Genomic DNA, 10,882 nt, shown 5'->3' with positions numbered 1-10,882 from the left:
TTAAAACTACAATACTTAACTTAACACTTAACTTATAACTACAATACTTAACTTAAAACTACATTACTTAACTAACAACTACTATAGGCCTACTTAACTTACAACTACGATATTTAAACTGAATCTCCAGCATTATGTACAGATTTGACCTTGTTGAACTATAACAAGGACTTATTTCCTGGCTCTTTTGTTTGGGGACGTCACGGGCTTGGGTTCTCCCGAAATGTCCACATCATAAAGAGGAGGATAGACTCCGACCCCATAGGAGACGTCCACATGCACCCGGCCCTCTTCACCGACCGTCTCAGTGAACGTGGGACGGTCCAGTCTCTCCCACAGCTTCTGCTTGATGACACGTCCCAGCTGTAAACTGTACGGACGCTGACGGCCGTTCTTGTACCTGCGAAGCAGAAAAAAACAGAAATGAAAACATCATGAAAATACAAGTGATTGAAAAGTTTTATCTGTAGGGTTTCTCCTCGGTTTGTGGAAGACAAAGGTTCTCTTTGTGGGATTGTATCTCTTAGCACTCAAAAACATTAAAGGAAAAACTTGCCATAGACTTGCCAAGTTTTTGCAGACCTGGTGGCCCACGGGGCCTATTGCCTCTGGGAATGATTGTTTTATGTATTTTTATGAAGTTTTCCAAACTATGGTTACAGTGGTGCAGCCCGTTTTGACACGTAGACGTAGTCGTATTTTGAGATCTTCAGTTAGCTTTTGGCGCTGACTTAATGAAGGGCCCTCTGGAATATGTCTTATTGTGTTCTTAAATTCTCAATTTCCTAATACCTATATAGTCTATGATTCTGTTATCACCAAAAAACAATTGAGCCCTACATTGTTGCCTTCAATCTGTGACTGGCCCACCGAGCTTAAAAACTTTTCTGGGGGAAATCCTGCAACTACAGCCATTAGATGTGAGTTATACTAGTCATTCGTTAGGTGCTGCACCCAAAAACCTTATAATTTCGAGGGAAACAGAGTGGTAGATTTGACCAAGTCCTGCTTTTTGACCCAAACATACCTCAGCATATCATCTACAACCTCATGGTAGATCTGCTGGTACTCTTCCACAGAGCGGTTGTGGATCTTCAGAGGCTCGTCGTGGTGCAGGGGAGCAGAGGAGAGCTGGGGCCTGGGGACCGCGGTGGATGCCACCGGCAGGTCAGCTGGCAAGATGGTGGCCTCAAGCTGTGGGACCAAACCCAACAACCCTGCGATGTCAACAGCTGAGGTGGAAGGCTGGGGAGAAGGACCCCAGTTCAACACCTCAGAAGCTGGATTCTCAGCAGGCTCGTCGTGGTGCAGCGGCGCAGAGGAGAGCTGGGGGCTGGGGGCCGCGGTGGACGCCACCGGCAGGTCAGCTGGCAAGATGGTGGCCTCAAGCTGTGGGACCAAACCCAATAACCCTGCGATCTCAACAGCTGGGGTGGAAGGCAAGGGAGAAGGACCCCAGTTCGACACCTCAGAAGCTGGATTCTCAGCAGGCCCGTCGTGGTGCAGCGGCGCAGAGGAGAGCTGGAGGCTGGGGGGCGCGGTGGACGCCACCGGCAGGTCAGCTGGCAAGATGGTGGCCTCAAGCTGTGGTACCAAACCCAATAACCCTGCGATCTCAACAGCTGGGGTGGAAGGCAAGGGAGAAGGACCCCAGTTCGACACCTCAGAAGCTGGATTCTCAGCAGAAGGTTTGGGAGGGCGGGCCACGGAGGTCCGCTTCCTCTTCTGGGGACGGTCGCCACTGGCAGCAGAGTCCGGGCGCTTTCGCTTTAAATGCGGCACCTGTGGAAAGCCAAGTCAATTATTATTTTATTGAAACAATGTGCAAGCACATTTGTAACCAAATATTAGGTCATTGCTTTCCAATAAACAGTGCACATACAGGGTGGATTAAATAAAAAAAACTTAACAGACACATTATTTACAGAATCATAAATTACACTGTACTGTAAACGTGCACAATGTACTTATGCAAATGGGATACTATGTACAGGGTTTCCCCCATATAAGTTGTTAGGCCCGGTGGCAAGTGTCTGAGGACTCGGCTGGGGTCAGTCCCAGACTGATGGCAGTATTAATATAGATCAGCAATACTCAGCAATACTTAATAATGGACAGAAATTATAAAAAAGAATTTAAAAAAAAGCCAGAGGGCCCTACATTAAGTCAGTGCAAAATGCTAAATGGAGATTTGAAAACAGTAAATTGTCTAGCGTTACTCTGCGGCTGAAAACCATGGATGCTTAAATTTAATTTTAATTTTTTTAATTTTAATCTGTTTATTGATCCCCAATGGGGAAATTACAATTTACACTCTGTGTCCACACTTTGTTAGTAATCCCACACAGTCCTGAACTACACACACACACACGCTCAGGATCTATGCATGCACTAATGGAGAGATGTCAGAGTGAGTGGGCTGCCAGCTGAACCAGCGCCCTGAGCGGTTGGGGGGGGGGGGGGTTGCCTTGCTCAAGAGCACCTGGCAGTGTCCAGGAGGTGAAGAGGCATCTCTCCAGCCACCAATCCACACTCCCTACTTTTTGAACCAGTGACCCTCCGGTTCCCAACCCAACTCCCTCAAACTGAGCTACTGCCATGGAATAGTATGTATAAAAAGTCATAGTATAGTATGTATCAAAAGTCATAGTATAGAATGTATCAAAAGTCATAGTATAGAATGTATATGACTTGATAAAAAGTCATAGTATAGTATGTATCAAAAGTCATAGTATAGAATGTATCAAAAGTCATAGTATAGAATGTATATGACTTGATAAAAAGTCATAGTATAGTATGTATCAAAAGTCATAGTATAGAATGTATATGACTTGATAAAAAGTCATAGTATAGTATGTATCAAAAGTCATAGTATAGAATGTATATGACTTGATAAAAAGTCATAGTATAGTATGTATCAAAAGTCATAGTATAGAATGCACAAAAAGTAATAGTATAGTAAGTATAAAAAGTCATAGTAATTTTAATTTTTACTTTGGAGAGAGAACAACAATGGTGAGGTGGAACTGTTACTGAAAGGTGTCCAAGCTACCTAACGGATGAGACTGACCGACACGCGTCATCGTTTCCAAAATGTCTCTGTGTGTGCCCGTCCAGACTATAAAGCAACTCTGGACTTTTCTAAACAAAATGGGGACATCGGAGTTTCAAAACGTCTCCATTTTAGGGTCTCTGAAACAGTGTGGTGTGGACAGGAGGCATAAGCTTTTGGTTTTTAAATCAAAATGTAGTGTTGTAGATATAGCCTAAAACAAGTTACTAGTTAATGTAACACCAATCAGCAGTGCAACAGTCTGTCCAGAAGGCCCCCGCACTGTGTCCCTGTCCTCATACTCTGCTATGGGTTTACCATTTTGAAAACTGTCTAAATCTGGAGTTCTCGAGGATTACGTTGTGAACAAATTGGGACTAAATTGTCCCAAGAATCAAATGTCTCACCTGGTCGTCCCTGCAGCATGGACACCGGGCTGCAGGCCTCTTCACACCCTGTGCCTGGCGTGCAGAGATTCTCCTTTTTCTGGAGTCAGGGTCTTGTAACATCTGGCGTTGAACAAAGTTAAACAAAAAGAAATTGAAACTTTCCCTTAAAACTGACTTTTCTTTTCACAAGCACCCACACTTTCTGTTTATCTTTAATATCGCTATTTATATTATTCTATTACAAGTACTTACTTTTCAATATTTATGGTCACAGGTTAATATAATTTATAGTATGCTACCGACTCTTGCTTCATTACTCTAATTCACATTCAATTAATTTTTAACGTCGCTTACACTGCAATATTGTTCTTGTATCATGGCAAACGCACTTTAAATACCTTTATTTGACGCCATTTTGTTACTCAGTTACCATGTAATCTTTGTCTATTTTTTGCCTGTTTTTCTTGTGGTTTTATTGTTTTGGTTTTTGGGTTTTTTTGGCCCAATTTCAACTCGGAGTTATGGAGCCGATTAACTTTTTTTTTTAAACCGGGGACCTTTTTTTTCTCATTTTTGGCCCAGGGTTTGAGGGGAACAAACTTTTTGGAATTTTGGGCCAGATTCCCCTTGGTTGTTTTCCCCCGTAAAACAAGGTCATTTTTTTTTAAAACTTTAAAATATCGTCTTTCCGACTTTGTGTCACTTTTTCGTTGCGGGGGCTTTTTTTTGATTTTTTTTTGGTGTTTTTTGAATTTGATTTTTTTTTTGTTTTTTCGTGCTATTTTGAAACCCAAAAAAACTGAAAAGGGGTCTTTTTGCCCCAAAGGGAAAAACTGGGTTTTTTAAGGGGGAAAAAACGCAGTCACGAGTAAAAACACTGGAAGTGCTTGTTTTGCCTCTGACAAATTTAGGAAAGGTCCTGTAGAAGCCCTACAATTTTTAAATCAAAAAAGCCCATGATTCAAAAAATGAACATCTTTTGTGTTCGAAGATTTAAAACAGGTTGAGCAAAAATCTTATGAAATCAAAATCAGATTCAGAATCAAAAATTTATTGATCCCAAAGGGAAACTCTGTGTTACATTTGCTCAGTATTAGAAATAAAAAAATATAAATAAAGAATAAAAAATAAAAGGGGTGTGGATATTTACATTTTAAAGGTATTTAGATACATTTTTACATAATAAATAATTAAATGTTGCAATGGGGAAAAGTAATAATAATAATAAAAATAATAGTAGCAGTTTAGTATTGCAACCTTCAACCAGTGTTATTTAAAAAAAATAAATTGTCCCGTTTCATGGGTTTTTTCAATGTTTCCCAGGGGGGAAAATGATCACTTCTATAGACCCCTCGAAACCCACCCCCTTTGCAAACCCCCTGTGTAAAAGAGAAAAGCAAATTTAACCCCTTTTTGGGTTTTCTTCCATTTCCCTGAACTCTTCCTCCCCGGTCAAAAAAGAAAAAAACAGTTTTTGTGCTGTCCAAAGTTTTTCTTGCTTTCTATTTTTTTGTATTTTTCTATGCTATTTAGCTTTTTTTTTTTTTTTTTAAACCGGGGGGGGGGGGGGGGTTTTACACTTTACAATTCTTGGGGTTTTGGTCAAAAACCTCATTTATGTCAATTGTACACAGGTTTTTTTTTAAAAAGGCAGAAAATTTTTTTTTACTAATAGTTCATCAGAGGGGTTGAGTGGGTACAGAGGGTATTTCAAAGGTTTTGTAGGTATGTTTTGAAAAACCATAAAAAAAAAAAGAATTTAAATGCATAAAATTAAACAAACACCCAAAAAATTTAATAAAAGTAACTTCTTTTTAGAAAACTGTAGGAATCCACTGTTTTTTTTTTGGACAATTTAGTTGAAAGAAACCTATTTTGGGATAAAAAATTTTGAAAGGGGTCGTTTGACCCGGGACAACAAAAGGGGGAAAGGGCATTTAACAGCATTTTGCAGCACTTCGTCTAAAAAACCGGTTTGCAGCCCATTTAATATTAATAATCAGGGTTTCCAAATCTCACTTTTTCCTGTGGGGTTTGGGGGGTGTCTTTAGATTTTCAGGAGGAAGAATTTCTAAAGTGGGAATAGAAAGGGGGAAGGACTTGTCGAGGGGGGAGCTTGACAAAAAATTTTTTTTTGGGCCCTTGTTGGTTTTTTTTTTTTAAAAAAAAGATGCCCCTTTCCCTCCATAAAGGGGAAACCTGGAGACCATGCATGGCAACCATGGGACCCTGCATTTTGGCTCACAAACATTAGCCCTTTTTAAAACGAATTTAAATGAACATAGTTTTACTTTTAAATTACTTTTAAACTTTTAATTATCTTGTTGAACGTTTTACCAAAATAAAACCGTTCTGCTAAATTAAAAGTCAATGTAAAAAAAATAACACGTGTAAAATCAACAAAATTCATCAGTTTATATGTCATAGCCTCAGTGAAAACCTTGTTTGTCTCTGTTCTTTGGAGTTTTCCAATCAACTTTAGCCTTCATTCAATTATAATATTCATTTGCCATGTGAAAGATATTTTCTTTTATCTGTAAAGACTCCTCTTAAGAGGAGAACAGACCGACGCAGTTGTCTTGAATTTCTTGCATTTATTTGCCAGATGTATGCTTAAAAGTGGCCTAGCTATGGGCTGTGTTGTGTAATGACATAAGCCCAATATTGAAATTGATCTAAAACTGAAAAATGAGAAAAATTAAACACCCCTTTAGCCATTTTAGAGGAATTAAGTAAACAACCATTTCAGCTAATCTTCAAACCATCATAATAATATATAGCATTCCATGATTTTCTATATAGGCTATATGTACATATACAGTATATATATTAGGCCTATACGTGAAAAATTATGTTTTTATATTCCCTTATGGCTCAGCTCTACAGGTTAGCAGTGTCAGTGAACTTTGTCTTGAATGTAAAATACATAGAAAACACTGCAGGCTTTCAAAGGGTTAAATCTCACATTTTCCATGCTGGAGGTTTGGTGTGTGGCTTTAGTCAGTCTCTGTGAGGCTGTAGCTCTCTTCAGGATGGAAGAAGTTCTCAGTAGGAATAGAAATGTGGAGAAATTGTCGAGTGGAGCTTGACAGAAACACTTTTTCTTGACCTTGTGGAGATTTTGTTTTTGTTTAAATGACGGCCTCACATAAATGATGCACCTGGAGACCAAACATGACAACCATGGAACCCTGCATTCATCTCACCTGTGTTATCTGACCGGTCTGTAGAACCAATCCACAGATCTGCCTGTGTGTCGTATTGTCTGCTATGCAAATATGGTTTTAGGGTTAGAGTATTTATGTGGGACTTCAATTTTGAAATTGTACTATAGGTTATATCCGACCAGTTGGACACACAAATACACACACACACACACACATATATTAATTATATATATATATATATATATATATATATATATATATATATATAGTATTTGTTTTGCTGTATAATATTTGTTTTTACACATATGTAATATAGAATTAGTTTTGCTGTATAGTATTTGTTTTTACACATAGATAGTATTTTTTTGCTGTATAGTATTTGTTTTTAACCATATATAATATAGCATTGTTTTGCTGTATAGTTTTGTGTTTTGCTGTTCTTATGTTATGAATTCACTGTGCGTTGTCCTTGAGTGCCAAGAAAGACGTCTTTAAATAAATGTATTTTTATTATTATTATATATATTGTATATATATATTATATATATATTATATATAATATATATAATATATACATATGTATATACTGTATACATTAAATAGACTGTATATATTATTTAATTGTTTAAGGCCAGGAAGGCTAGACTTAGACTCTTTATTATCCTTTTGTTCAGTCAGTCATGTTTATTGTCCCCATGGGGAAATTATGTTGCAGTGAAAAATCATTTTACATGGTATTAAAAACAGCAGGACAGATAAGGCAAGCAAGAAGAAAAAACACAACATATGTACACGACCACTCATACAATAGACCAAAGTACTATGGGGGGGGGGGGGGGGGGGGCGGTGGTAGAGTTCCAGACCAGCTGGGAGAAAGAGAAATTACAATAAATACACAAAATATATCTATCTTTTGGGATGACTCCCGCGAGGAAATCATCCGTTTTAGCAAGAATAAAAGACACTATAGAGATAACAAAAAAACAGTAATATTCATAATAACAATAAGAACATTCGTCAATAAAAAGACATAAAAAGACTTTAACCATAAATTATGAGTCCAAAGTGTCAGTGTTGAAGTTAAAGTGACCAGGTATTAATGTAAGTCCAGGTAGGCATGTAAGTATGTATGTATGCATACGTGTATATATATATATATATGTGTATGTATGTATATACGTATGTATTGTCCTCTCTATCCTCTTTCCTCTGCCTCCACCTCAACTCCCTCTAGCAGGACTGGTCGCGGTCTTGGTCTGGACCTCCTAAAGTCCATGACCAGCTCCTTCGTCTTAGAAGTGTTGAGCTGTGGGCAGTTAGTATGACACCAGAGAGTCCAAAGTCCTAAGTCCCCCACTAGACTCTGATACTCCTCCTTCCTGTCACCCCTGATACACCTAACGATGGCTGTCATCTGTTTACTTCTGCATGTGACAGAAGTCTGAGGTGTACAGGGTGAAAAGAAGAGGGTCCAGCACTGTGCCCTGGGGGGCTCCAGTGCTGGTGACCACAGTGTCAGACATGATGTCCTTCAGCCTGACACACTGTGGCCTGTCAGTGAGGTAGTCTCTGATCCAGTCTACCAGATAGGGGTCCACTCCCATCCTGTTCAGTTTGTCCTGAAGTATAGGGGGCCGGATGGTATTGAAGGCACTGGAGAAGTCCAAGAAGAGGATCCTCACTGTGCCGTTCCCCTCATCCAGATGGGAGCGGACCTGGTGTAGCATGTAGAGGATGGCGTCCTCCACACCAACATCTGGCTGGCACGCAAACTGCAGGGGGTGCAGGTTGTGATCAGACGTCCCCAGTGGGTCGCTCTTATGCATTACCAACACACAAGCTACATATAATAACAATACAATGACCAAGAGCAAAAACAAACAAACCAAAAACATATCACACAATTTACATATACATAATGGGTATATCTAAACAATAGGCCTACATATTAAATATATGTAGAAAGTAAGTAAATGAGGAAGGAAAACAAATAAAAAGATACACAACTAATCACACTGTGAAATTAGAAAATTCTGTTCACAACAATAATACAGGATACATAACAAATATGGTGACAAGGAAGCTCAACAACTACATTTTTATGAAAGCCTATAAATTTGTTGCTTTAAAAAAAAGATTATTTTTAAAGTAAGGGGTTTAAGAAGTGACTTAATTTCCACTACAAAAGAGACGGCAGGTATGGCGGCAGGTATGATGACATATGGAGGGTGTGTGCCACCTTTCACCTGCGTGCAAGAACTTGTTGGGGAAAAAAACCTTCATTTTTGTAATTCACTTAATTTACATCTCTTGTCTTCTTTCCTAGACAAAATATGGTATTTAATGTCTGAACGACAACAGTATTAAAACTCTCATAGAGTTTTTACATGGAGAGACCCTGAGCCATCTGTATGTCATTCCTCCCTGTAAGTAGTGTAAGCAGTAAACAGTGGGCCGTGTAGTACTGACTGTCCACTGTTTACTGCTTAGAGTACTAGTTGATAGAGTCTGATGGCATGGATGTAAAATGGAGGTGGAAAGGACAAAGGAGGCAAGAGAAAGGGAAGAGAGGGAGGGGAGAGGAGAGGGCAAATGGAGAGTGCAAAGATGGTGGAGATGATGAAAAGAAAAGACAGAGAAGTCACGAAAATGCTCCTCTAAAAGGAAACCAATATTATTGATTCTTAAACTAATATTTTCACTTTCAAATGCGGTGTCTCCTGTTGTATAATGATCCTTAATCTTTGTTGGAAATTAAGGGATCAGATGCATTCACCTACCCCTAGTACAGGCCTGTACATGGCTTTTCCTATCGGGAAATTCTTTAACTGTAGTCCATTAATCAGATGTGTACACTACTAGATAACTGAACCCTCTTATGCCAAGTGTTTTCCCGTACATATGCTGTTCAAGCCGGTTTTTGAATGGCCCCTGTGTTGTAGAAAGAATAATACATTCTCTTACTGGGGTTACAGACTTTAATACATGCCTATGGTCAAAACCTTTCTTAAAAGCTAGATTTGACCCATTGCAACCGCGAATAATAGACCTATATCTAAACTCCATTCATGCAAATTTAGAAAAGTGGTAGCAAGCAGCTTACTTCTTTAGAGATAAATGATATTTTGATAAATTCATCAGGTTTCCGTAAAAAACATTCTACGGAAACTGCACTGGTGAAAGTTTCAAGCGATATTTTGATGTCTGCTGATTCTGGGAAGCATACAGTGTTAGTTTTGTTGGACCTTACATCTGCCTTTGACACTATGATCACAATATTATGCTTTAAAAAACTCCCAGGCTCTATTAGGGATATCTGGATCAGCTTTGAAAGGTTTTCATCTTACCCTTACTGGTAGAAGTTTTAGTGTCTATATCAATCAGAACATGTCAGATACTGCAGGTTATCGAGTGGTGTTCCTCAGGGTTCGTCCGGGACCAATTCTTTCCTTCTGTATATATTCCTTAGGGAAGATAATAAGCCAGTTTCAGGATGTTTCTTATCACTTGTATGCAGAGGCATTCAGTTATACTGTTCCTTAAGCCTACTGGGGTTATTTAAACTGTCATCTTTAATGAATTTTCTGAGTAGGATCAAGCAGTGGCTAAATGCAACTTTTTAATGTTTAACTCAGCCAAGACTGAAACTTTAATCATTGCTCCGGAGCAGAGCATCCCTCAGATTAAGAAACCCCTTGGTGACTTAGGCTCGTTGTTCAGCCCAGTTCAGGAGCTTAGGTGTTTTTTTCGAGCGGCCATGTTCTGGAGAAACACTCGAAACAAAATTATTAAAATGTTTTTTCAATAAGGAACATTTCAAAGATAAGAGCCTTGGTGTCAAAAGCCGAGTTGGAGATGATTTTCATGCTTTTATTCGTCTCGCTTAGACTATTTTAAAGTTTTTATTTGCCTTAATAAGAAGGATCTTGTCGTCTCCAGAGGTCCAAAATTCTGCTGCTAGGCTTTTAACCCACACGAGTAAGAGGGCACTATACTCCCGTTTTAGCTTCACTTCATTGGTTACCCGTGATTTTTAGAAAGCACTTCAAAATTTTGGGCTTAACTTTTTGAGCCCTACAAGGGCAAGCCACCCCCTACATCTAACAGACCTGTACAGCTGCGTACATCCTCAGCAGTTGAGATCAACAGGTCAGAGACTATTAGTTTCCCCCCTTACACATTTTAAAACTAGGGGGACCGTTCTTTTCAGGTTGTTGCACCGAGGTTGTGGAACGCTTGCCCCCTTCCATGCGCTGGGTTAGATTGTGTGGAAA

General features: G+C 39.1%; 1 protein-coding gene across 1 annotated transcript; it reads right to left on the bottom strand.

Annotated features, from left to right (window-relative positions):
• On the bottom strand, nucleotides 1-6,572 carry LOC116671129 (vegetative cell wall protein gp1). The gene is made up of 4 exons (XM_032502123.1): nucleotides 6,407-6,572; nucleotides 3,460-3,561; nucleotides 1,028-1,782; nucleotides 1-400 (listed from the first exon to the last, which is right to left on the bottom strand). The coding sequence occupies exons 1-4, from the start codon at nucleotides 6,413-6,415 to the stop codon at nucleotides 172-174; spliced, it is 1,095 nt and encodes a 364-aa protein (XP_032358014.1). The 5' UTR covers nucleotides 6,416-6,572; the 3' UTR covers nucleotides 1-171.
• Between the last annotated feature and the right edge of the window lie 4,310 nt (nucleotides 6,573-10,882).

The sequence above is a fragment of the Etheostoma spectabile genome, chromosome 21 (assembly GCF_008692095.1).
Source record: "Etheostoma spectabile isolate EspeVRDwgs_2016 chromosome 21, UIUC_Espe_1.0, whole genome shotgun sequence".
In the NCBI taxonomy this organism is placed as follows: domain Eukaryota; kingdom Metazoa; phylum Chordata; class Actinopteri; order Perciformes; family Percidae; genus Etheostoma; species Etheostoma spectabile.
This window is presented reverse-complemented; position numbering and strand designations above follow the sequence as displayed.